Genomic DNA, 26,654 nt, shown 5'->3' with positions numbered 1-26,654 from the left:
TTTGGTGGTCAGTGGGAAGAATGCCCCTTACATTGGCGGTCAGTGGGAATAAATGTCCCTTACATTGGCAGTCAGTGGGAAGAATGCCCCTTAAATTGACGGTCAGCGGGAAGAATGCCCCTTACATTAGCGGTCAGCAGGAAGAATGCCCCTTACATTGATGGTCACTGGGAAGAATGACCCCCTTACATTGGTGGTCAGTGGGAAGAATGACCCCTTTACATTGGTGGTCAGTGGGAAGAATGACCCCTTTACATTGGTGGTCAGTGGGAAGAATGACCCCTTTACATTGGTGGTCAGTGGGAAGAATGACCCCCCTTACATTGATGGTCAGTGGGAAGAATGACCCCCCTTACATTGGTGGTCAGTGGGAAGAATGACCCCCTTACATTGGTGGTCAATGTTAAGGAAACCTTTCCCCTACAGTGGTGGTTAGTCTTACAGATAGCTAAAAAAAATATCAATGGTGTTATGCCACTGACTGCTAAGTGATGCTGACCACTGAACTATGCAGGCACCTTCAAATGGGAGGTCAATCAGCCACAGATCAGGGAACCCCTAGCAAGCTTTGGAGGAACCCTGGTCTGTGGGGATGGTTTGAACCTTGTCAGGCTTTTCCCACATAAAGAGGTTCAGTTAACAGAAGTCACATATACATTTTATATCAGCCATTTGGGATTTAGGTTCATGGATTAAAAATAAACTGGTTAGCACAGGTCCGTCCAGCTCCTTTCCGAGCACTAATGCAAATATTCAACTCCCACAACCAGTGCTAATTCCAGGTCAGACATCTTACTGTGCAAGATGTTAAAGAGGACCATTCTGCCCTGAAACTAGTACCTTATCCAGGAGTTGGGTGACAGACTCCTGCACCAGAATACAGTCTGGTCTATGAACAAACTAAACAAGGTGTGTTGAGATTTGCCACGTCACAAGACTCTAGCTTATAAAAATATCAGTAGTTAATTGCTAGTGAAAAGTAGAGTAGATCCCTCAAGCCTTGTTCTCAGCAGATGCCACTGTGCCTTAGTGCTTTTTAACGGAGCAGAAAAATGCTGCAAGACACGAGAAAGTCTTGTTTTTCTATACAGCCAGTTCAGACCATTGCATGTCTGGGGTCCGACGTCAAAACCAACCCCACATGCTGCATTTTAGGTATGCTGACCTATGTTTTCCCATTCATATAAACTGAAAGGGGTCCTTCACATCACAGATTTAATACTACAAAAATGCAACCACTAAAACGCATGCATCCGGTGTGAACAGGCCCTTACCAGCCTGAACTAGTGTTGGGGCGTATGGAAAGTGGGGACAAGGACATCGGAGGGAAGAGAAGGAGTGGCCGTAGTGTTGATGGGTGTAAATCTCAGATGGCCCCTGTGATAGGGAAAAGGTTATTGGTGGCTGATGAATGATTGGTAGGTTGGGGGTTTATCTCAGGCTTCTCCAGAAATCAGCTCATGTCATGTTCACCCACACTTTGCTTCAGATACTCTTCATACAGTTTTTTCTGAAAAAAGTGAAAGAATAAAAAGTTGTAAGAGAGGAAGCCCAGACATTGCATAACATGACTGCAGAGTATTGCTGCAACTGTCCGTTGTTCAATTCTCTTCATTTACAGTATACAGTGCAGTAAGTAAAACATTCTAAGTTACTGATAAGAGTGGGGAAAGATTAGGTCTCATTGGGGAGACTTTCTTTCACTTCCTGTCTTAAGATACAACAGAAGTGAGAGTAAAACTCTCCAAATCGAGGGAAATCCCCTCTTACACAGGTATCCCTATTGGAAAATTTCCTCTCTATCCACTTAATGCACGATCGTGTTACATGTTTGTGATTGTGTTTAAGCAGTTATACCGGTGTTATGGCTGCAGCTGTTAGCTAAAACCACAGAGCCGGCAATGCTCTACTATGCAAAAGCCATCCTAGTGGCCGATTAGCCGCTGGATCACTTTTACAGGCGGTGGGAGGGGTCGTCCCTCTCCTCTCATCCGTGTCTCTTTGGGCTCTCCCATGTGATCGGGGAGCCCAGCACTGAAGTCAGTGGTTCCGCTGGCTGGTCATAGAGCTGACTGGGGAGTGGAAGGTCTCCGATCATCTCTATGATCTAGGACAGTAGTCTCCAAACCGTGGCCATTTGCTTGCCTTTATCCAGCTCTTGAGGCAATATTCCTACCACAAATACCAACACTGGGTATAATTCCTGCCACCAATGCCAACAATAGGGCACTATTACTTCCACTGACAACAATGGGGCATAATCCCTTCCACTGATACCAACGATGGGGCATAATCCCTTCCACTGATACCAAAGATGGGGCATAATCCCTTCCACTGATACCAACGATGGGGCATAATCCCTTCCACTGATACCAACGATGGGGCATAATCCCTTCCACTGACACCAACGATGGGGGCATAATTCCTTCCACTGACACCAACGATGGGGCATAATCCCTTTCACTGACACCAACGATGGGGCATAATCCCTTCCACTGACACCAACGATGGGGCATAATCCCTTTCACTGACACCAACGATGGGGCATAATCCCTTTCACTGACACCAACGATGGGGCATAATCCCTTCCACTGATACCAACGATGGGGCATAATCCCTTCCACTGACACCAACAATGGGGCATAATTCCTTCCACTGACACCAACGATGGGGCATATCCTTGGACTGACAACAAAAATTGGGCACTATATTCCTCTCACAGACACTAACTATTCCTCCTCCTAATACCAAAGATCAAGCTTCGTTTTCTTCAACCAGGCACAGTCTGGCCCCCCAATAAACTGGGCCTTTCTTTAGAAAGTTTGGAGGCCCCTGCTCTAGGAGACTGGAAGTGACAGCATCAGGTCACTTCCAGTTAAAGAAAATGTAAACAAAGCGATTTTTTTCCTGGAAAGCACAAGATCAATTTTTTTTTTTTGGGTCCGATGCTTTCAAGGGTAGAGGAGAGATCTGGGGTCTTCTAGACCCCAGATGTCTCCAAAGAGAGGGCCCATCATGCATTATTGCCATTACATTTCTTGTGATAGCAACAAAAGAGATCCAAAAAAATAAAAATAAATAGGGACAGTGTAAAAATAAAGTTTATTAAAATAAATAATAAAAAAAATGTAAAGCCTCCAGTGAAAACGGTCATCCAGAAAAACAGAGGGCGAGTCTCTCCATTGGGGACAGCAACAAAAACCTTAGAGAGTCAGCTCTCCCTTTGTCTAAAACAAAACCTAAATTGATTTAGATACACTTTAATGAGACTGATTTAAGTAATTACTTATTGGGATACTTGTTATTAAACATTTTTCCAACGCAACCTATCAATATTTCATTCCAATGAAAATTCTGAACTTGTGTTTGGAAACGGCATAATACATTTATCTTGAACCAGGTAAAAAAAAAAAAAAAAAAAAAAAAAGAAGAAAGTCTTGCCATTTGCTTACAATCCGGTGAAACTCATGTCATTGAACTACAAGTCACAGCATACCCAAACAAGCAGTTTTGGATAGAGTAGAGATGGATTAGAACGCTTCAGTTTTTTTTGGTGTCTGTGCCCCCATAAAGGGGATTCACCCTCTATTTTTCCAGTTTACAGTTCTCAAGTGAAAAGAAAATCCCACATCTCGGGTTGTCCCCAGAAAAGTAAGAGAGAGGGGAAATCTTGCAATGGGGACACCAGTAATAGTGACCTGGGGGTTCCTAATGGATTTCCTCTCACTTCCTGTTTGGCTATGGGACAGGAAGTGAAAGTAAATTCCTGCAATGGGACACAGATAGCGGAAAAAAAATAATCAGACAGGGGTTATAACCCTTCCTTGCTCTATCCAAAATGGGAAAAAAAAGTTTTGCCTATAGTTCTACTTTAAACAATGTGTACGATGCAGTTAGTGTCTCAGTCTGTCTATACAATCCTTCCACCAAGAGCTCTGTAACATTACAAGACTGGGATGATTGGCAGGATCTACAGAAAACATCTCACAAAATGAACAATTCAGTTTTCTATTCTAGTTGGAGTATTATTTTCCCCGTCCTATGGCAGGCACACTTTGAAATGAAACTGCAGAACCTGCTTAGGAATTAGAAAGACAACATTCGGAAGATGCCTCACCTTTTTCTCAACAACCACTTCGCTGATATACACATGGCGGTCTTGTAGGAATCGTCGCTGTTTCTTGTTTAGAGTTGGACGTGTCCTAAGAAGGTTTAATAGAAAAGAAAAAAAAAAAAAATTATGAAAATGACCCTGTGGAGGGGACATAGGAATACAAGTCTCTCTGGGTCTGGCCCCGATCGGAATAAAAAACAAATGAATGTAAGCTCCTTTGGTGATCTTGAAGTGTTTGGCTCAGTGTTCTTTGTACAGCACTGCAAAATTTTAGAGCTATATAAATATATAATAGGGTGTGATTATGGAGGGGACATTAGTGTGTAAGTTCCTCTGGTGCAGAGACTGATGGGAATAGCTCAGTGTTCTCTGTACAGCATCAAGGAATATGTCAGAGCTATATATAGTACATGTATAATAATAATAATAGTAGTAGCATGTGACAGTGATGCGGACATTAAAGTGTAAGCTCCTCTGGTACAGAGACTGATGTGACTGGCTCAGTGTTCTCAGTACAGCACTGCAGTATATGTCAGAGCTATATAAATCTATAATAGTGTGTGACTGTAGTGGGGACGTTGGCGTGTAAGTCCCTTTGGTGCAGAGACTGATGTGAATGGCTCAGTGTTCTCTGTACAGAACCACGGTATGTGTCAGAGCTATATAAATGTATAATAGTATGTAACTGTGGTGGGGAATAAGATTGCAAGCTCCTCTGGTGCAGAGATTGAGGTGAGCAGTTTATTATTCCCTAGTACATAGGGTCATCGAGTATATCATATAGTACAATGTGCTCTTAAGTATTTTAGTGTTCCATGTGTCAATATAAAAAAGGAGAACCTGGTAGCTGCCATGGCCAATAGTTTGTGACATTGCATGCTCTGGGGCGGTCCTCACCATTGCTCTACTAATTAATGAACCAATGACCCAGACCAGTATGTGTGTGTGTGCGCACACACACACACATACATATATATATATATATATATATATATACATACATACATACATACACACAATACAGATCAAAAGTTTGGACACACCTTCTCATTCAAAGAGTTTTCTTTATTTTCATGACTATGAAAATTGTAGAGTCACACTTCAAGAGGAAGTCACCTGAAATGGTTTTCACTTCACAGGTGTGACCTGTCAGGTTTAATAAGTGTGATTTCTTGCCTTATAAATGGGGTTGGGACCATCAGTTGTGTTGTGCAGAAGTCAGGTGGATACACAGCTGATAGTCCTACTGAATAGACTGTTAGAATCAAGGCTGTCTTTAACACAGGACAAAAGGGGCAGCTGCCCCGGGTCTAGTCATTGTTGTGGGGCCCAAAGCAGCTGCCCCTTGAGCCCCCAAATAGTTAATAAGTGGATTCAAGAGGGCCCAAGAAATTTTTTGCCCAGGGTCCAATCAAGAATAAAGATGGCCCTGGTTAGAATTTGTATTATAGCAAGAAAAAAGCAGCTAAGTACAGGAAAACGAGTGGCAGAAGAGACTTGTTTGGGCTAAAGAACACAAGGAATGGACATTAGACCAGTGGAAATCTGTGCTTTGGTCTGATGAGTCCAAATTTGAGATCTTTGGTTCCAACCACTGTGTCTTTGTGCGAAGCAGAAAAGGTGAACGGATGGACTCTACATGCCTGGTTCCCACCGTGAAGCATGGAGGAGGAGGTGTGATGGTGTGGGGGTGCTTTTGCTGGTGACACTGTTGGGGATTTATTCAAAATTGAAGGCATACTGAACCAGCATGGCTACCACAGCATCTTGCAGCGGCATGCTATTCCATCCGGTTTGCGTTTAGTTGGACCATCATTTATTTTTCAACAGGACAATGACCCCAAACACACCTCCAGGCTGTGTAAGGGCTATTTGACCAAGAAGGAGAGTGATGGGGCGCTGCGCCAGATGACCTGGCCTCCACAGTCACCGGACCTCAACCCAATCCAGATGGTTTGAGGTGAGCTGGACCGCAGAGTGAAGGCAAAAGGGCCAACAAGTGCTAAGCATCTCTGGGAACTCCTTCAAGACTGTTGGAAGACCATTTCAGGTGACTACTTCTTGAAGCTCATCAAGAGAATGCCAAGAGTGTGCAAAGCAGTAATCAAAGCAAAAGGTGGCTACTTTCAGTTGTTTCACACTTTTTTGTTATGTATATAATTCCACATGTCATAGTTTTTAAGCCTTCAGTGTGAATCTACAATTTTCATAGTCATGAAAATAAAGAAAACTCTTTGAATGAGAAGGTGTGTCCAAACTTTTGGTCTGTACTGTGTATGTATGTATGTATGTATGTATGTATGTATGTATGTATGTATGTATGTATGTATGTATGTATGTATATATATATATATATATATATATATATATATATATATATATATATATATATATATACACACACACACACACACACACACACACACACATACATACATACACACATTATATATACATGCACATATATTGTATTATATATATATATATATATATATATATATGCTTTACAATACATTTACATTAGCTGAACCCTTGTACCAGGTGACCCGTTAAGCAAATATATGCAAGAAAAAAAAGAAAGCTGGAGTCACATGGGTGAGTCCCCCCCCCCCCCCCCGGGATAAGCAGCGGGCTGCTTTAAAACAAGTTTTCTCATCCACACAAGTGAGGTGGATAGAGGAATCCTTCCGATTCGTTATTGTATTCTGACAGTGGGGACTCAGAATACACTGATCTACAAAAATTTACCAACAAGCCCTTCTAATGATCGACTTCTCACAAACAGGAATGGCCATAGATGGATGGAAATTCGGCCAGTCCCTGCTGAACCAGCCAAATTTTGATGCAGCTGAGGTCAGCTTAAGAGCCCGCAGAGCAGCCCTCTACAAAAACAAGACTGACAGCTAAGATCAGCTTACCTGAAGCATCTCTGGGCCAACAGCAGAAACAGAAAGGCCAGCAGTGCAAGAGTCAGGAAAGTATAAAGGACATAGTCTTCCGGCACCAGGGCCCAGAGGGTTTCGAAGGGAGACTGCAAAAAAGAAGAGGACAGAGACCCATGAAATATACACAGGACATAATGTGCAGATAAAGAGATCAGCAGGAGGATCAACAGCAATCAGAACCCAATGCAGGGTGACATCAACGTGCATGGAGGAGGGGGGCACATACAGGTCTCTGAGCTAGTGGTGTGCGCTTCTTGTAATATTATTTAGTCTTTGGTGCTGGGCAAAGCAATGCGTTTGTTAGATTTTACATCACAGTTACACCTACACTTTTTATGAATGGTGTTCCACCATGATCGCACTTTGATCCCCCCCTCTTACTACTTTGGATATACTCTATATTGAGGGAACATATGCCAAAGCCTGCAGAGCAAGGAGGCCAGTCCAACATTTAATAGCAACCGGTCATCCACACGTGGTGAGTGTTTCCATTGGGATTATATCTGTGATGGTGCAACAGATTTCTGTCTGAAGGAAGGAAACGCCTGCATCTGCTGTACATTGATCCACACTGCTGAGGTCCTGTGTTTGGACATTTCTCCTTATTGTTCTACTCCTGGGAATAAATTATTTGGAGACTGGACTGCAATGTGAAAGGTTTTGCACAAATCTAAGAACTTCACTTGCGCTTATACAGGTCCCTCTCAAAAAATTAGCATATTGTGATGAAGTTCATTATTTTCTGTAATGTACTGATAAACATTAGACTTTCGTATATTTTAGATTCATTACACACAATGAAGTAGTGCAAGCCTGTTATTGTTTTAATATTGATGATTTTGGCATACAGCTCATGAAAACCCAAAATTCCTATCTAAAAAAATTAGCATATCATGAAAAGGTTCTCTAAACGAGCTATTAACCTAATCATCTGAATCAACTAATTAACTCTAAACACCTGCAAAAGATTCCTGAGGCTTTTAAAAACTCCCAGCCTGGTTCATTACTCAAAACCGCAATCATGGGTAAGACTGCCGACCTGACTGCTGTCCAGAAGGCCATCATTGACACCCTCAAGCAAGAGGGTAAGACACAGAAAGAAATTTCTGAATGAATAGGCTGTTCCCAGAGTGCTGTATCAAGGCACCTCAGTGCGAAGTCTGTGGGAAGGAAAAAGTGTGGCAGAAAACGCTGCACAACGAGAAGAGGTGACCGGACCCTGAGGAAGATTGTGGAGAAGGACCGATTCCAGACCTTGGGGGACCTGAGGAAGCAGTGGACTGAGTCTGGAGTAGAAACATCTAGAGCCACCGTGTACAGGCGTGTGCAGGAAATGGGCTACCAGGTGCCGCATTCCCCAGGTCAAGCCACTTTTGAACCAGAAACAGCGGCAGAAGCGCCTGACCTGGGCTATAGAGAAGCAGCACTGGACTGTTGCTCAGTGGTCCAAAGTACTTTTTTCGGATGAAAGCAAATTTTGCATGTCATTCAGAAATCAAGGTGCCAGAGTCTGGAGGAAGACTGGGGAGAGGGAAATGCCAAAATGCCTGAAGTCCAGTGTCAAGTACCCACAGTCAGTGATGGTCTGGGGTGCCATGTCAGCTGCTGGTGTTGGTCCACTGTGTTTTATCAAGGGCAGGGTCAATGCAGCTAGCTATCAGGAGATTTTGGAGCACTTCATGCTTCCATCTGCTGAAAAGCTTTATGGAGATGAAGATTTCATTTTTCAGCACGACCTGGCACCTGCTCACAGTGCCAAAACCACTGGTAAATGGTTTACTGACCATGGTATTACTGTGCTCAATTGGCCTGCCAACTCTCCTGACCTGAACCCCATAGAGAATCTGTGGGATGTTGTGAAGAGAAAGTTGAGAGACGCAAGACCCAACGCTCTGGATGAGCTCAAGGCCGCTATCGAAGCATCCTGGGCCTCCATAACACCTCAGCAGTGCCACAGGCTGATTGCCTCCATGCCGCGCCGCATTGAAGCAGTCATTTCTGCAAAAGGATTCCCGACCAAGTATTGAGTGCATAACTGAACATAATTTTTTGAAAGTTGACTTTTTTTGTATTAAAAACACTTTTTTTTTTTTATTGGTCGGATGAAATATGCTAATTTTTTGAGATAGGAATTTTGGTTTTTCATGAGCTGTATGCCAAAATCATCAATATTAAAACAATAAAAGGCTTGCACTACTTCAGTTGTGTGTAATGAATCTAAAATATATGAAAGTCTAATGTTTATCAGTACATTACAGAAAATAATGAACTTTATCACAATATGCTAATTTTTTTGAGAGGGACCTGTATAGTAATTTGTACATAATATTGTATTCTTGATTTATTTAGTGTGGTTTTTATTGGTTTGCACGATGACAGTGTTGTCTCACTGTGCAGAAAGTGGCTCTAAAGTCAAAAGTATGTTTTACCTTAACACATTTCCTGCATTTAGGTAAAAAAAAAATTCCCCACTACTTGTTCAACGCTGCCCCATTCCTAAAAACGTACCTGACACTCCTGTCACCGCCCCAGAGCTGTCTAGACTCAGCACTGCTCCCCCTCACTTCCTGCTTTCACAGGAGACACTGAGGAAAGAGGAGCCACAGGAGGGAGTGAGGGCGTGGCTTACCAGTGCTGGGTGTGCATAGGTGTGCGCAGACTATTGCATTAGAATGTGCACCCCAAAGCTCAAACACACATGCCTTTCTCTGCAGCCTCATCTGCACTGGACAGTGAATGAACGGGAAGTGCTCTGTGCTGAGCGGTATCCTGTTCATTGACAAACTGAAACATAGGAAACACAGTTTACTATGCTTCAATCATGAATGAACACAGTGCATTCACAGTGTTCATTTATAAAAGGAAAGTGCCAGTGTAACAGAACCCCAACCCACACTGTACTTGTGGACTTCTGTCAGTATACGGCTTCTTCCCAGTCGTGAACATCAATATCAGATTTTCCAGCTGCCCCCATACAAAGCTAGCCGACAACTTGGCTTATACAAGTGTTAGAACCTTCACCTTTATTGAACAGTTTCACACTCAATTTATACACACATAAGCACATCCCCCTCCTGATCAAATTACCCCATCAGGTCAGGGGTTGCCTGATTACATTATCATATGCAGATGAAATTTTATACAGAAATAGAATTAACCTGAATTAATTATCTAGCCATCTGGACAGAAACAATATGTGAGTTCATTAACATTTAACAATGGGACAGACAGGCTTAACAGAATACACATCACACCTCAATACACAGACAATAGGATACTGAAGAAAGGAAAGACACCGCTCCAGGTGCATAGCGTGCGGTGATTGCCAGGAGATAGGACATCCAATAGAGTGCCGGCCCTGGCCCACCCCGTGGGAACACCTGTAGAAAAAGAAATAGCCGCACATCCAGGGATTCCAATAGGTTTCAAATACCTTTATTTCCAAAAAGTTGCAAGTGATGACACCAAAGACACCATCATAAAGTCTCGTAGACGCGTCTCACACATACATCTCGTGCTTAATCATTACCAAATTATCAAAGTAATGATTAAGCAGGAGATGTATGTGTGAGACGCGTCTACGAGACTTCATGCTGCTGGTGTCTTTGGTGTCATCACTTGCAACTTTTTGGAAATAAAGGTATTTGAAACCTACTGGAATCCCTGGATGTGCGGCTATTTCTTTTCCCACAAATAGGGAGAGCCTGTCTCTGACATTGAAGGACATGGAACAGAAGCCAATGTGATTAGCTCTTTCAATGAACATGTTCAGAATCAAACAGGAATAGTCCTCACATATTTCTCGAGATACATGGCTGACAAATATTACTGTCCCACCTGAAGCAATCCAAACCATTAAGCATCTGTCTTTCGCTCCCAGTGACGGTGAGTACGATCACAGCCAGTAAATTACATAATTTACTAGACCCTTCCCCTACTCTCCATCCTGAAGCGTAGTGATTAGGGTGTGCCCAGGCACACCTAGAACACACCCTGTGCACACCTATGTGTGTGTGTGTCTTTAAACAAACACACACAGCCCAGCTTGGTAGTGCATGCATGCCTCCTTAGCACCCGCTCAGCACAGAGCATTTCCTATGCATTCACTGTCCAGTGTAGATGAGGCTGCAGAGAAAGGTGTGTGTTTTGAGCTTTGGGGTGCACACCCTAATGCAATAGTCTGCCACCCAGCACCGGTAGGCCACGCCCTCGCTCCCTCCTATGGCTCCGCTACCCTCAGTGTCTCCTGTGAAAGCAGAAGTGAGGGGGAGCAGTGCTGAGCCTAGACAGCGCTGGGGTAGTGACAGGAGTGTCAGGTAAGTGTTTAGGAATGGGGGAGGGAGGAGTGGACGTACACTCTACACTACGCATATAAAAAAGGTGTGCACAGCAAGAAAATGAATAACCTTGGCAAAATTAAATATCTTCCAGTAATTGTGTAATTTTACAGATGCAAAGCCCTAATATTTCATGTCTTCAATAGCGCAGTGTTTCTCAACTCCGGTCCTCAGGGCACATTAACAGGCCAGAGTTTAGGTATTTGCTTGGGGAGATACAGACTAGAATACTGCAATCACTGAGGACCGGAGTTGAGAAACACTGCCATAGAACACCTAAATGGTCATACAAAGGGTATGGTCATGACAGGTCTTCACTTAAATAACTCCCCCACCCCACATTCCCTTTCTTACCAGGTATTGTTCCAGAGTCTCAGCTCCTGTGGTTCCCAACAGACCGGCCCAGACAGACGGTGGGATGGATCCAAATAGGGCAGAAGCAAATAGGAAAAGGGGGAGAAGAAAACCAGAGAGGCCAAAAAGACATCCCCGAACCCGAGAGCGCCGGTTCCTCCAGACCGTCTCGCTGTAAATGAGAAGCACAATCGTAACCAACACAAGAAACTCAGAACAGAAAATTGGAGTGACAATGGCTCATCACTGTACACATTGCCCTGCAAAGGATTATGGGACATGGCTCTATGATCCAATATTCAAAACACATAGTAAAGGACACCCTTAGCCATATACTTACTCATCTTCCTGCAGGGCGTTCTCAATGCTCTCCGTCAGTTTCTGGCAGTCCCTGCCGAGCATGTTCAGTGTAGTCTGGACTGTTTGAGTGATGGTCTTCTCTATGGTTTTACACACATCTTCAATCTGATTAATACAGCGACTCGGCTGGAGAGACAGGAATGTCTTATTAAGACAGGAGCCTCAGTGACCATACCATCAGTATTCCATAACACTTTCATTTAGCATTACATGTGACCATGGTGGCCTCTAGCAATATATTCCAGCATTGAACCCTCAGAATCTAGCTGTGTGGATGCTGGTGGGGGAAGCCAAAGAAGGGATGCTGTGCAAATATGATCTCTCTCCGCTTCCAGTAACATCAAAATAAACATCCAGTTCCTTTGAATCTGATAATATTGAGAGCCACTGCTGTTTTTTTTTTATATCAGTATTTCTACATTTGAGAGACAGTGATCAGTGTGTTCCAGCATCCCAAGCAGCTGTGTTCCAGGTCCTCCAGTGTGTTCAAGCATCCCAAGCAGGTGTGTTCCAGCATCCCAAGCAGGTGTGTTCCAGGCCCTCCAGTGTGTTCCAGCATCCCAAGCAGCTGTGTTCCAGGCCCTCCAGTGTGTTCCAGCATCCCAAGCAGCTGTGTTCCAGGCCCTCCAGTGTGTTCCAGCATCCCAAGCAGCTGTGTTCCAGGCCCTCCACATTATAAACAGAATGGAGACGTGAAGACTAGTGCATTATAGCAACAATTAGATAAAACACATAGAAGGGGTTGGGAGTAAATTTAGTTAAAATTTGACTGGACTTCCACATTCTATCTATCCTGCAGAAGAAGAGATGTCTATACTAACTTATTCTAAAGCTGCTCCAGTCGGGTCCCAGCACTGGCTTCAGCGTAGAGGGGGACAGCCAACAATGGGAATGACTGGAGCAGCTTCAGAATAGGTATTTATTATGACAGAGTCTATCACAGCGATTGGGTGACCTGGAATCTGTACGGAGCTCGGGGCTCCTGCTGAGACCTTGCGGCCCGGCCCGCTCCCAGTACAAAGGAGGATATGTAAATATGCAGCCCCATGAAAAAAAAAAAAAGCCCAGTCCAGTGGGGGCGGCATATTTGCATACGCTCGGTGTGAAGGGGTTAAAAAATGCATCTATAGAAACTAAAAAGAAAATAATTGATTTGTGTGCCTGGCGAGGAGAGAGAATAAGACTATTCTATCCTGCAAAAGAAGAGATGTCTATACTTACCTATTCTGAAGCTGCTCCAGTCCAGTCATATGATCGGGTCCCAGCGCTGACTTCAGTGTAGAGGGGGACAGTCAACAATGGGGATGACTGGAGCAGCTTCAGAATAGGTATTTATTAGACATCTTTTCTTTTACAGGGTAGACATAATAGTCTTGGAATGGGGGTGGGAGTAGGTTTTGGCTTAGATAGAATTTGACTGGAATTTTGCTTTATGGTGAAACTCCAGGCTATCACTAACTAATCTTAAAATTGCCCCCACCTCCCTCCTAACACCTAAACCAACTAACCTGTAGAAGACACATTGAATTATCTATTTGCAGGGTGCTTTGGCTCAGTCATCAGTTCCCCTCACACGACATGTGACCAGACCAGTGCTCCCTGCATTTTCTTTTCTCTCAGCTGGTAGGGTGGGCTCCCCGTATGTAATTCTAGGTTTGATTTTAAAGTTTAAATAAATTTTATTGTAATGCGAACAGTGCAAGTATTTGAATTTGACTTGGTATTAACCTACTCAAGTTCCTGCAAGGCAGACTAGGATTGAGAGAAGCAGCACAAGAGCCAATCAGCTGTGCTGCAATGCAGATGTGTTAAGCAGCATGCAGGTAGGAGGAGACCTCAAACTTAAAACTAACCAAATATGATGCTACTGTCCAAATGGTAAATACACTTTGCTGGATAAAAGTGAGATACTTGTGCCTGACCCCGGATAAAGGTCCGGCAACATAGCACATAAGTGCTTAAAATTTCATAGAATCTTTATTTTAATCCATTAAAACATAAAAAGGGATTGCAATACAAAGCCAGGTGGATGAGTTTCAGCCCCTTCCTGGGCCTTAGTCGGAATGACTAAGTTAAGACTAAGGCCCAGGAAGGGGCTGAAACACGTCAACCTTGCTTTGTATTGGATTCCAACTTTCATGTCCTAATGGATTTAAATAAAGACTCTCAGAAATTTTAAGCGCTGATGTGCTGTGTTGGTGGACCTTTAGCTACTCTATATAGTTGAACGGTCTGTGCAGCGGCAGTTCAGGCACAAGTATCTCACTTTACCCAGCAATGCGCATTTACCATATACTATATACTATAGGAGGCAAAAGTGGCAGAGAGATGAGCTCTACTTCTGTCACTGTGTAAATACTGGCATAGGGAGGGACAAGACCTGCAAGGGCCCATTCACACTACAGCATTCTGCTGCATTAAATTAGAACAGTCTATTTGTTATGAATAGGCTGTCATCGCACCACAATGGATGAAAAGACACACATAACCCTGTTTTAGCTATGCAGTGTGCAACAAAACTACTGCAGAGTGCACTGGGGTGCCATTCACAATAAATGGCACCACACAAGAGCAGGTAAATCGCAGAAACGTGCATGTTCTACCACCCGTTGGCGCAACTCTCAAGCGTGAACGGGCCCTTTGCGTTACTTAACTGCATAGTAGAAAAGTCAGGTTTCCTGCTGTGCCAGACAATCCTCCAGACTGGCCATACTCCATGTCTGTCATTGGTGAGATGTTCTCCTGACACTGAAAATCAATCTATTGTCACCTGCAGTGCAAATACATTTCCAGAATTCTGTAACTTTTTTGCTTGTGGAAAAAAAAAGGTTATGTACACATAATAGCAGAATTAGGATCAGTGCCAATGAAGCTGGCCGGCACTTAAGTGGCACATCGTCATGCAGCAGCTCCTCACCTTGTTGGGGTTGGGGACGTAAATCGTTGGCATGTCGAAGCCACATTTGTTCAGCCCTGGTCTCTTGCACAGCTCCTGTACAATCTGCATCAGCACCCTCTGGAAGGCAAAGTAATAAAAACAAAGTGTATCTGTGGGTTACAGCAGTGTTCCTCAACTCCGGTCCTCAGGGCCCACTAACAGGCCAGATTTCAAGTATTACCTTGGGTAGATGCAGACTAGAGTACTGCAATCATTGAGCAGCAAATTATATCACCTGGGATGTATTTCATTTATCTTGCAAACCTGGCCTGTTAGTGGGCCCTGTAGGCCAGGGTTGAGGACCACTGGGTTACAGGACCAAGTTAAAGAGTTTGTTAACCTAAAAAAGAAAATTGGATCCTGTTCTCTTAAAGCATGGTATACAGCACAATGCTTGTGCTGTGTAATTTGCCCCCCCCCGTATCGCCTAAAATACGATCCTGCCTGGCTATACCTCCCCTCTGTAAACTGACCACGGTTTATCATGGCTGCTGAGCCCCGACACCATGGTCAGTTTAGGTGCCTCCGTCATGCGCAGCTCTCTGGTTTCCTCCTCTGTCCTTCTCCCCTCCCTGCCTGTCAGCTCCGTCCACTCCACGGATCCTCCCCTTCTACTGCTCTCATTTCGATAGTATAAGCATGCCATCCACGCTGGTATTTATTGCTATGTGTTCCTGTGCCAGTAATGCCAATACTCACTTTCTTGCAAAGAAGTATATTCAGCTTTTCTTGTGTCCACCTACTCTGCAACCACCAAAAAAAAAAAAAAAAGCAACTGTTTCAAAGCATTTTTCTTTACTCTCGAGTCTGCCCGCCGCTATGTGACCATTGCCAACATATCTACTGAGAGTGGAAAATTGGCAACCCAGCACTGCTGTTTAAGCCCACTGCTGATCAGTCTTGTTACTGCCCCTCCTTGTGAGGTCATCACGCTGGTGCCATCTTTTAAAGCGGACTTAGGATAAGACATCCCAGTCAATGGGAAGTGACCATTACACTCAGGCAGTGGGGTGGGCACCTAAATGTAGATTTAGGTATTTGGGGGCTTTAATATATCTTAAAGCCTATGCGATCAGCAAGCCAGAAAAGGAATCCGCTGGCGGCTGTTTACCATAGAGTTGACTGAGGACCAGATGCTCCCTGATCATCTCTATGACCCTGGGAGGCCAGGCACTTATAGACCCCAGATCTCCCCATAAAGAGGACCTGTCCTGCCCTAATCCTTTACATGGGATGTGTACATTCCTTGTAATAGGAATGAAAGTGATAAAAAAAAAAAAAAAACGTGAGAGGGAAAGTGAAAAAATAAAAATAAATGAAAGTGCCTCCTTCCCCTCATGCTTGCACGCAGAAGCGATAGCATACAAAAGGTGGCGTCCGCAAATATAAACAACGTCCACACAACACACACGAGGTATCGCTGCAAACGTTACAGTGACAGCAATAATTCTAGCACTAGACCCCCTCTAACTCTAAACTGGTAATCCGTAAAAAATGTTTCAAGCGTCGCCTATGGAGATTTTGAAGTACCAAAGTTTGGCGCTATTCCACGAGTGTGCGGAATTTTAAAGCATGACATGTTAGGCATCTATTTAAATCGGTGTAACATCTGTCACACTAAAACAAAAATTGGGCTAAATTTACTTTTTTTTTTAACCACTTAAGCCCCGGAAGATTTTACCCCCTTCCTGACCAGGGGGTATTTTGCGATTCGGCACTGCGTGACTTTTACGGACAATTGCGCGGTCGTGCGACGCTGTACCTAAATGAATTTGACGTCCTTTTTTTTCCCCACAAATAGAGCTTTCTTTTGGTGGTATTTGATCACCTGTGCGATTTTTTGATCATGCGCTATAAACAAAAGAGCGTCAATTTTGCAAAAATAACAATATTTTTCAAATTTTTTATATGAAATTCCCCAAAAAAAAAAAAAAATGTAAAAATCAAAATTTTTTAACATTTTTGGCCAATTTGTTTTATGCTACATATGTTTGGTAAAAAAAAAAAAAAAAAAAACGCAAAAAAGGGTATTTTGATTGGTTTGCGCAAAAGTTATCGCGTTTACTAACAAAGGGAAAGATTGTCATTTTTGTTGTTTTTTTTTTTTAACGCGTAATGGCGGCGATCTGCAATTTTTTTTGCGGTACTGCGACATTGTGGCGGACAGATCGGACCCTTGACTGACATTTTTGACACTTTTGGGGTTACCAGTGACATTTCTACAGTAATCAGTGCTATAAATATGCACTGTTACTGTAAAATTACACTGGCAGTGAAGGGGTTACTTTTTTTGAGATGGAGGGATGGTGTGTGTCCCTAGGGGCGTGATTCTAACTGTGATTGGCTGTGGCTTGAGGTGTAAGAACAGTGATCAACGGTCCTACATAGCAGAACCGTATGATCACTGTTTCTACATAGGGGAGAATGACAGGCGGCTTGTTTACACTAGCCACCTGCCTTTCTCCCGCTGTCACGGAGATCGTGAGTGAGCGGCGGACATCAGGTCCGCCGCTCACACGCGCGGGGGGGGGGGGGGGTCCGTGACCGCGCCTCCGGCGGCGTGCGCTCGCTCCCCAGAGCCTCACAGGCTAGTGACGTACCGGTATGTCACTTTGCCTGTGAGGGGCTGACCGCCGCAGTATATATACTTGCGGCGGTTGGCAAGTGGTTAATTCATTAACCACTTGCCGACCGCCGCACGACTATCTACGTCGGCGGTCAGCCCCTCACAGGCAAACTAACGTAGGGCTACGTTGCTTGCTTGTGAGGGTCTAGGGAGCGAGCGAGCGCGCGCCCCCGGAGGCGCGCTCCCGCGTGGTCACGGACCCCCCCGCGCGTGTGACCAGCGGACCCGATGTCCGCCGGCCACTCGGCGATCGGCGGGGGAGAGGGAGAATGTCAGGCAGCTTGTGTAAACAAGCTGCCTGTCATTCTCCTCGCTGCAAAGACATTGATCACATGGATCTACTATGTAGATCCGTTGATCAGTGTCCTTACAGCTGAAGCCACAGCCAATCACAGTAGAAAGCACGCCCCTAGGGACACACACAGCCCCTCCCTCCCAAATAAAGTTAACCCCTTCACTACCAGTGTATTTTTACAGTAACAGTGCATATATATAGCACTGATTACTGTAGAAATGTCACTGGTAACCCCAAAAGTGTCAAAAATGTCAGTCAAGGGTCCGATCTGTCCGCCGCAATGTCGCAGTACCGAAAAAAAAAAAAAAAAAAAAAAAAAAAAAAAATCGCAGATCGCCGCCATTACGCGTTAAAAAAAAAAAAACAACAAAAATCTTTCCCTTTGTTAGTAAACGCGATAACTTTTGCGCAAACGAATCAAAATACGCTTTTTGCGATTTTTTTTTTACCAAACATATGTAGCATAAAACAAATTGGCCGAAAATGTTAAAAAATTTTGATTTTTACATTTTTTTTGGGGGGAATTTCATATAAAAAAAATGTGAAAAATATTGTTATTTTTGCAAAATTGACGCTCTTTTTTTGTTTATAGCGCATGATCAAAAAAAATCGCACAGGTGATCAAATACCACCAAAAGAAAGCTCTGTTTGTGGGAAAAAAAGGACGCCAAATTTGTTTAGGTACAGCGTCGCACGACCGCGCAATTGTCCGTTAAAGTCACGCAGTACCGAATCGCAAAATACCCCCTGGTCTGAATGGGGGTAAAATCTTCCGGGGCTTAAGTGGTTAAGTGTTTTTTTTTTTTTTTTCCCTCCCAAAAATTGCATTTGCAAAAACTGCTGCGCAAATACAGTGACATAAAAGATTGCAATGACCACCATTTTATTCCCTTAGGGTCTCTACCCAAAAATATATACATATATAATGTTTGGGGGTTCTGAGTAATTTTCTAGCAGAGAAATTATGATTGTTACACGTAGGAGAGGAACGCTGAAATCTGCGTGGTATGGAAGTGGGTAAACCTACATTTAATGTCACCTAAACCAAACACTGCCCAGGCATCACCAATAAGGTGTATACAACATCCAGGCGTCTACCCCAGAACCTGCAATTACAGGTTTCCTTCTAAAAAATGCCAACCATCACATGACATGCTCTTTTTTTTTTCTCATGCAGAAAAACAAAAAAAAAAAAGTTTACACACATGCTGCCCATAGAAAGAAACAATCTTTCCTTTGATGGATTTTTTTGCATTCTGAATAATATTGTTTACATGATACACAAGCAGCTTTGAAAACATCTATAACACAATGATAACGGTTTGTAGGAGGTTCCTCCGATACCTGTCGGTCGCTCTCTCCTCCGGCCTCATCCGCTTTGCTCAGGTAGAAGCGCAGTTTATCGCCGTGTTTTTCGTTGATCTTCTCCACAATGTCCAGGGTGCGTTTACACAGCGCCTGACCCATAGGGTCAAAGAAAACCAGCACCAGGTCACACAGCTCACCTGGGGGACAGACACACAAAGTCATTTTCTTTTTAGTTTCTATAGGTGCATTAACCCCTTCAAGCCGAGCGTATGCAAATATTTTTTTTTTTCAAGGCGCTTCCGTTAGGGATTGACCGATTATTGGCAACGCCGATATATTGAGGGCCGATATGCACTTTCCCTGATATATTGGAATCGGCCCCTGAGGTTACCGATATTGCCGATATTTAGGGAAAGTGCTGTACCAGAGAGATGCCTGCAGCTAGAGGCATCACCCCGGTACCGGTGTCCATAGCCGACGGTCGGCTGACTTGTAATGACAACCGATGCGGCTGAGAAGCCGCTAGGTTGTAATTCCAAGGAGTTAGGAGGAGACGTCTCCCGCCTCCCGTGGCTTGCCGGGGTCTCCCGTCCCACAGGGAGACCCGAGCATCCTACATCCCCACGCCGCCGAAGAGAAGACCCGATCAAAGCTGCTTTCAGCTCTGATTGGGTCTCCATGTAAAAAACCCAGAAGTGATGTCATGACATCACTTCCGGGTGCTCGGCACCAAATTCAAAACACTGACAGCATTCAAAACAGCCAAACTTGGCGTTTTGAATGCTTTTCAGTGCCGAGGAGGGGTTTGGGGTCTTTTAGACCCCCAGATCCCTCCAAAAGGAGTACCTTTGGGAAAAAAATTTGTAAAAAAATTTTTATTTTTTTACATGTCCGAAAAAAATCGTCCGATACCGATATCCGATGACCAAAATATCAGTATTGGCATTAAAAAAAAAAAAAACGATATCGGTCGATCACTAGCCTCCTTCCCCGTGCTTGCACACATATGTAGGTCACATTCACATATGTAAATGGTGATTGCACCACACATGTGAGGTATCGCCGCAAACATCAGAGCGAGAGCAATAATTCTAGCACCAGACCTCCTCTGTAACTCTAAACAGGTAACCTGTAAACATTTTTAAGCGTTGTCTATGGAGATTTAAGTGCCGTAGTTTGGCGCCATTCCACGAGCAAGCGCAATTTTTAAGCTTGACATGTTAGATATCTATTTACTTGGCACATCATCTATATATATATATATATATATATATATATATATATATATATATATATATATATATATATATTGTGTTTTTTTTTTTTCTCTCCATTCATTAAAGTGTTTCCTCCCCCCCCCCCCCCAAAAAAAATGGGGTTGACAAACCTTTGCGCAGAATTTACTAATTTTCTAGCAAAAAAAAAAAACACGAGATTTTTACTTGTAAACAAAAAGTGTCAGAATAGGCCAAAAATCTAATGAGCCAACTTCCTGTTTGAGCCGATAACGTTGCCTCTGAAATCCCAAGTGCTGCTGTCAGCCCAGTCTGAATTCTCCCATGCCAGACTACGAAACATGCCTTTATTTGATAAGAAAGAGAAGAGGGGAGGTGTTTAGTAGTTCAGCGGGGCAGAATCCAAGCAGGGCTGACAACAGTACTTGGAATTTCAGTGCAGCAGAGGCAACACTGTCAGCTCTCTACAGGAAGTTAGAATGCCGTATTACTGACAGAAGAAAAAGATACTTGTTCATCCATTATAGAGATGTACAGGAGGTCTTTTTTTTTTTTTTTTTTGCCCAGCTATACACTTGATTGGCACCGTGTAATGTTTCTTCACTATTCACTGACCTAACCACAGGAGGGCGTTGTTCACATCAAAGGGGTACTTCATGTCTCCATCTACCAGCCCTGGAGTGTCCACAAAGGTGACGAGGTTGAACTTCTTCTGGCGTGACGTGGAGATCTCTGTGCAGAGGTATTCAGAAACGCCTGCAGGGGAAAGAAGCCAAAATATTAAAAAGGTGGACGGAGAAGACAAACCTGCTCAGCAAGTCCCTGTCAGCACAGAGCACATTATAGCTGGCATTACAGAGCACATTATAGCTGGCATTACAGAGCACATTAATTATAGCTGGCATTAAATGAAGGAAGGTCACTCACCTTGGAAAGACTGCAAAGGTTTGAAGTGAGGATACAGATGAAGGGTGGCATCTCCCTGTGCAAATAGAAGACATAGAAAACAAGCTGAGACAAAATAAATGAGATATACAACTTGCAAAAAAAGCCTGTCCAATTCAATTGAAGCAATGCACTGAATTAGGTGGAATTATTTTTCACAGGGCCACGTTATGTCTTCTGAGGGCCACGCCTACTTCCTTCTGAGGGCCACGCCTACTTCATTCTGGAGAACAGATTAAAGAACTCTGGCAAATATTGTTACAGGAACCATTGAAAAAATGTTTATCCCCAGGGAAGGGGGTCCTTATGACATGTCATTTAAAACTGACCTGCAAAATTAGGGAAGCACGGCTCTATCAACCAGAGAACAGCTGGGGCCACACTCAGATTAAATTCTTATACAGCAAAGTTCCAACATAGAAGGGAGAGAGTGCTGGCAGAAAAGGGACTGAGCAGGTCAGCAAAGGAGGAAGCCAGCGAGAGATGCCAGCAAACGAGGAAGCGAGCGAGAGGTGCCAGCAAACGAGGAAGCGAGCGAGAGGTGCCAGCAAACGAGGAAGCGAGCGAGAGGTGCCAGCAAATGAGGAAGCCAGCGAGAGGGCCAGCAAACGAGGAAGCCAGCGAGAGGGCCAGCAAACGAGGAAGCCGACGAGAGGTGCCAGCAATCGAGGAAGCGAGGGAGAGGGCCAGCAAACGAGGAAGCCAGCGAGAGGTGCCAGCAAACTAGGAAGCCAGCGAGAGGTGCCAGCAAACTAGGAAGCCAGCGAGAGGTGCCAGCAAGCGAGGAAGCCACCGAGAGGTGCCAGCAAGCGAGGAAGCCACCGAGAGGTGCCAGCAAGCGAGGAAGCCACGAGAGGTGCCAGCAAGCGAGGAAGCCACAAGAGGTGCCAGCAAGCGAGGAAGCCAGCGAGAGGTGCCAGCAAGCGAGGAAGCCAGCGAGAGGTGCCAGCAAACGAGGAAGCCAGCGAGAGGTGCCAGCAAACGAGGAAGCCAGCGAGAGGTGCCAGCAAACGAGGAAGCCAGCGAGAGGTGCCAGCAAGCGAGGAAGCCAGCGAGAGGTGCCAGCAAGCGAGGAAGCCAGCGAGAGGTGCCAGCAAGCGAGGAAGCCGACGAGAGGTGCCAGCAAATGGGGAAGCCAGCGAGAGGTGCCAGCAAACGAGGAAGCCGACGAGAGATGCCAGCAAACGAGGAAGTGGGCAAGAGAGGGCCAGCAAACGAGGAAGCGACCCAGAGGGCCAGCAAACGAGGAAGCCAGCCAGAGGGCCACATATCTCCCCCACCCCCCAAAGATAAGAGGTTTGGCAGGGAACAAGCGAGAGGGTCGGCAGAGGAAGGAGTGAGCGATAGGGCCACATACTTTCCAACTAAAGCTAGGGGGGTTGAGGAAGGAGCGAGCGACTGAGTGCCTTTCAGAGGAGGGAGGGAGTGAGTAAGGGGGAAAGGCTAGAAGGGAGGGAATGAGTGAGCAGATTGGCAGAGGAAGGAGCGAGCAACATACATATACCTCTTCTCTTCCCCCCAAAAAATGTAAATGGTCCCTTTAATTTCCTGAATTGTTTCAGATTGAGAATAGAAAGTAAACGTGTGCTTTGCCCATACAGAGCCAAGTATGCAGAAGCATGTGACAGCACTGGGCCAATCACATGAGGTCTATGGCTCCAGAAACTCGTACCTTTCCTGCCACTCCTGGGGCTGAGCGGATCGGGGAAAGAAAGGTCATTCAGTTTCTTGTGAGGTCTGCATGACAGTCAACCGGTTGGCTTGGTTCCCTTTAAATACCCGACATTCATCTCAATACTAAGCAGCCATATGGCAGCTGAAACAAGGCTTGCAATGGGAGTCCCTGCACTGTAAACCAATAACAGGGTGGGGGAGGAGCCATACCTATAGGCGGGGAGGAGCCATACCTATAGGCGGGGAGGAGCCATACCTATAGGCGGGGAGGAGCCATACCTATAGGCGGGGAGGAGCCATACCTATAGGCGGGAGAGTGGGGAAGATGGACAGGAGGTGGGGGTGGGGTGAAGAACGGTCAGATTTATAAATCACCCCCCATCTGCTCTGGAGTCGTACAGTAAAAGGTGACAGAGATCACAGCACTGGATGTATTCTCTACATACGTTTCATCCAATCATCGTCCTGTAATGAGGTCACAACGTCCCATCCCTCCAATCACTTACAGTCAGCGTCTCTCTCTTGCGGCCGCTGGTGATGAAGGTGAATCCCTGCGTCTCGATGGCGACTCCCGTCCTCTGGATATGCTCCTCGATGTACCTGAACAAAGGATGGACACAGATCAGCATTAAATGTGCTCACCAAGAACCAGACATTTCCCAGGTGGGTGATGGCGCCCCCCTGTGGAGGGTTATCACAGCACAAAAGATGAATCCATCAGACTGCAGACGTGAATTGGATGACATGGAGTGTGATAAAGCTCGGTGTATCAAATGATTGTCATGGCCCCTCCCCCTACTCTTTACTGACACACTAATGATCCAACCACTAGAGGACGTCACTGTGCCTCATCCCCCCCCAGGAGGACTACATGTCCCAGAATCCCCGGATCTCACCAATTAATGAAGCTGCTCTTCCCGGCAGAGTGATTTCCCATCAACATCACCGTGATCTTCTTCCGGGGAGGGAGGAAAGTGACACCCAGGTGGGTGGCCAGAGAGATCAGACCTGCAGAGAAAGATGGGGGGTCACCATTGTATATAGATGGGGGGGGGGTCACCACTGTATAAAGATGGGGGGGTCACCATTGTTAGGCTGTACATTGTATATAGATGGGGGGGTCACCATTGTATATAGATGAGGGTCACCATTGTATATAGATGGGGGGCACCATTGTATATAGATGGGGGTCACCACTGTATAAAGATGGGGGGGTCACCATTGTTAGGCTGTACATTGTATATAGATGGGGGGTCACCATTGTATATAGATGGGGGGGGGGTCACCATTGTATATAGATGGGGGGGGGGGTCACCATTGTATATAGATGGGGGGGGGGGTCACCATTGTCAGGCTGTACATTGTATATAGATGGGGGGGGGGGGTCACCATTGTCAGGCTGTACATTGTATATAGATGGGGGGGGGGGGGTCACCATTGTCTGGCTGTACATTGTATATAGATGGGGGGTCACCATTGTCAGGCTGTACATTGTATATAGATGGGGGGGGGGGCACCATTGTCAGGCTGTACATTGTATATAGATGGGGGGGGTCTCACCATTGTCAGGCTGTACATTGTATATAGATGGGGGGGGGGGTCTCACCATTGTCAGGCTGTACATTGCATATAGATGGGGGGGGGGGTCTCACCATTGTCAGGGTGTACATTGTATATAGATGGGGGGGGGGGGTCACCATTGTCTGGCTGTACATTGTATATAGATGGGGGGGTCACCATTGTCAGGCTGTACATTGTATATAGATAGGGGGGTCACCATTGTCAGGCTGTACATTGTATATAGATGGGGGGGGGTCACCATTGTCAGGCTGTACATTGTATATAGATGGGGGGGTCACCATTGTCAGGCTGTACATTGTATATAGATGGGGGGGTCACCATTGTCAGGCTGTACATTGTATATAGATGGGGGGGGGGGTCACCATTGTCAGGCTGTACATTGTATATAGATGGGGGGGGTCACCATTGTCAGGCTGTACATTGTATATAGATGGGGGGGGGGGTCACCATTGTCAGGGTGTACATTGTATATAGATGGGGGGGGTCACCATTGTCAGGCTGTACATTGTATATAGATGGGGGGGGGGTCACCATTGTCAGGCTGTACATTGTATATAGATGGGGGGGGGTCACCATTGTCAGGGTGTACATTGTATATAGATGGGGGGGTCACCATTGTCAGGCTGTACATTGCATATAGATGGGGGGGTCACCATTGTCAGGCTGTACATTGTATATAGATGGGGGGGGGTCACCATTGTCAGGCTGTACATTGTATATAGATGGGGGGGTCACCATTGTCAGGCTGTACATTGTATATAGATGGGGGGGTCACCATTGTCAGGCTGTACATTGTATATAGATAGGGGGTCACCATTGTCTGGCTGTACATTGTATATAGATGGGGGGTCACCATTGTCAGGGTGTACATTGTATATAGATGGGGGGGTCACCATTGTCAGGCTGTACATTGTATATAGATGGGGGGGGGTCACCATTGTCAGGGTGTACATTGTATATAGATGGGGGGGTCACCATTGTCAGGCTGTACATTGTATATAGATGGGGGGGGGGTCACCATTGTCAGGGTGTACATTGTATATAGATGGGGGGGTCACCATTGTCAGGGTGTACATTGTATATAGATGGGGGGGGGGGTCACCATTGTCAGGGTGTACATTGTATATAGATGGGTGGGGGATGGGGGGGGTCTCACCATTGTCAGGCTCAGTGTAAAGGTTGTGGCAGTCTCTGAGGATTTTCTCATTCACGGACACGGCTCCTGCCATAGACTCGGCATTAGCAGCCGCTCGAACCTTCACTTTCCCCGACATCTTCCCCGGTAATGTTGGAGGCGCGGCGCTTCCCGCTGGGAATTGTAGTTCTCCGCGCTCCGCTACAACAGCAGATCACAGCCACTCAAGCGCTCAGGAGAACTACGTTTCCCAGCATGCCACGTGTCCTAACCTGAAACGTGTCAGGGTCACAGAGAGTTTGCGTACTGTACATGGATAGCACTTCCGTAAAACCTGGAAATAGCGAAGACGCCATATTGGTTGAGGGCACAGTTAATTTTGGTTGAGGGCGTAGACGCCATATTGGTTGAGGGCACAGTGAATATTGTTCGTTTAAAGAGGAGAGAGCTCCAATTGCGGCGTTATGTAACCCGATATGGCGCTAACTCGGGCAGAACTGGCGCTCTGTCAAGTAGCATAGGTGGCTTTTTGAAGCAATAGTAGGAAGAATGAAGCCCCTGAGGTGGGTGGGGTCTCTCCTAATGCGGGCACCGTAGGTTCCGCCCTTAGTATGATGTGATTTGCGGAGAAGCTTGTGACTTACAGGCTGCTATCCAATCAGAGCTCTTCATAAACCCAGAGCGGTCACATTGAACTGCTCCATGTTTGTCAAAATCAATGGAGCGCTGTAATCATCATTGATACACCATTGAATGTCATTTATATATTTAATGTTTAAATGTATTTTTATTTTAAAGGTGTTTATT

At 45.2% G+C, this 26,654-nt stretch overlaps 1 protein-coding gene across 1 annotated transcript; it reads right to left on the bottom strand.

The window, feature by feature from the left end:
• Positions 1-737: 737 nt before the first annotated feature.
• Positions 738-26,088, bottom strand: LOC309558152 (uncharacterized protein). The gene is made up of 12 exons (XM_082261155.1): positions 25,869-26,088; positions 24,028-24,139; positions 23,638-23,731; positions 21,440-21,494; positions 21,128-21,268; positions 19,314-19,474; positions 15,028-15,126; positions 12,091-12,236; positions 11,751-11,922; positions 7,033-7,145; positions 4,118-4,202; positions 738-1,510 (listed from the first exon to the last, which is right to left on the bottom strand). The coding sequence occupies exons 1-12, from the start codon at positions 25,984-25,986 to the stop codon at positions 1,454-1,456; spliced, it is 1,353 nt and encodes a 450-aa protein (XP_082117281.1). The 5' UTR covers positions 25,987-26,088; the 3' UTR covers positions 738-1,453.
• Between the last annotated feature and the right edge of the window lie 566 nt (positions 26,089-26,654).

Source organism: Pelophylax lessonae (genome assembly GCF_965119305.1).
Source record: "Pelophylax lessonae genome assembly, chromosome: 6".
Taxonomy (NCBI): domain Eukaryota; kingdom Metazoa; phylum Chordata; class Amphibia; order Anura; family Ranidae; genus Pelophylax; species Pelophylax lessonae.
This window is presented reverse-complemented; position numbering and strand designations above follow the sequence as displayed.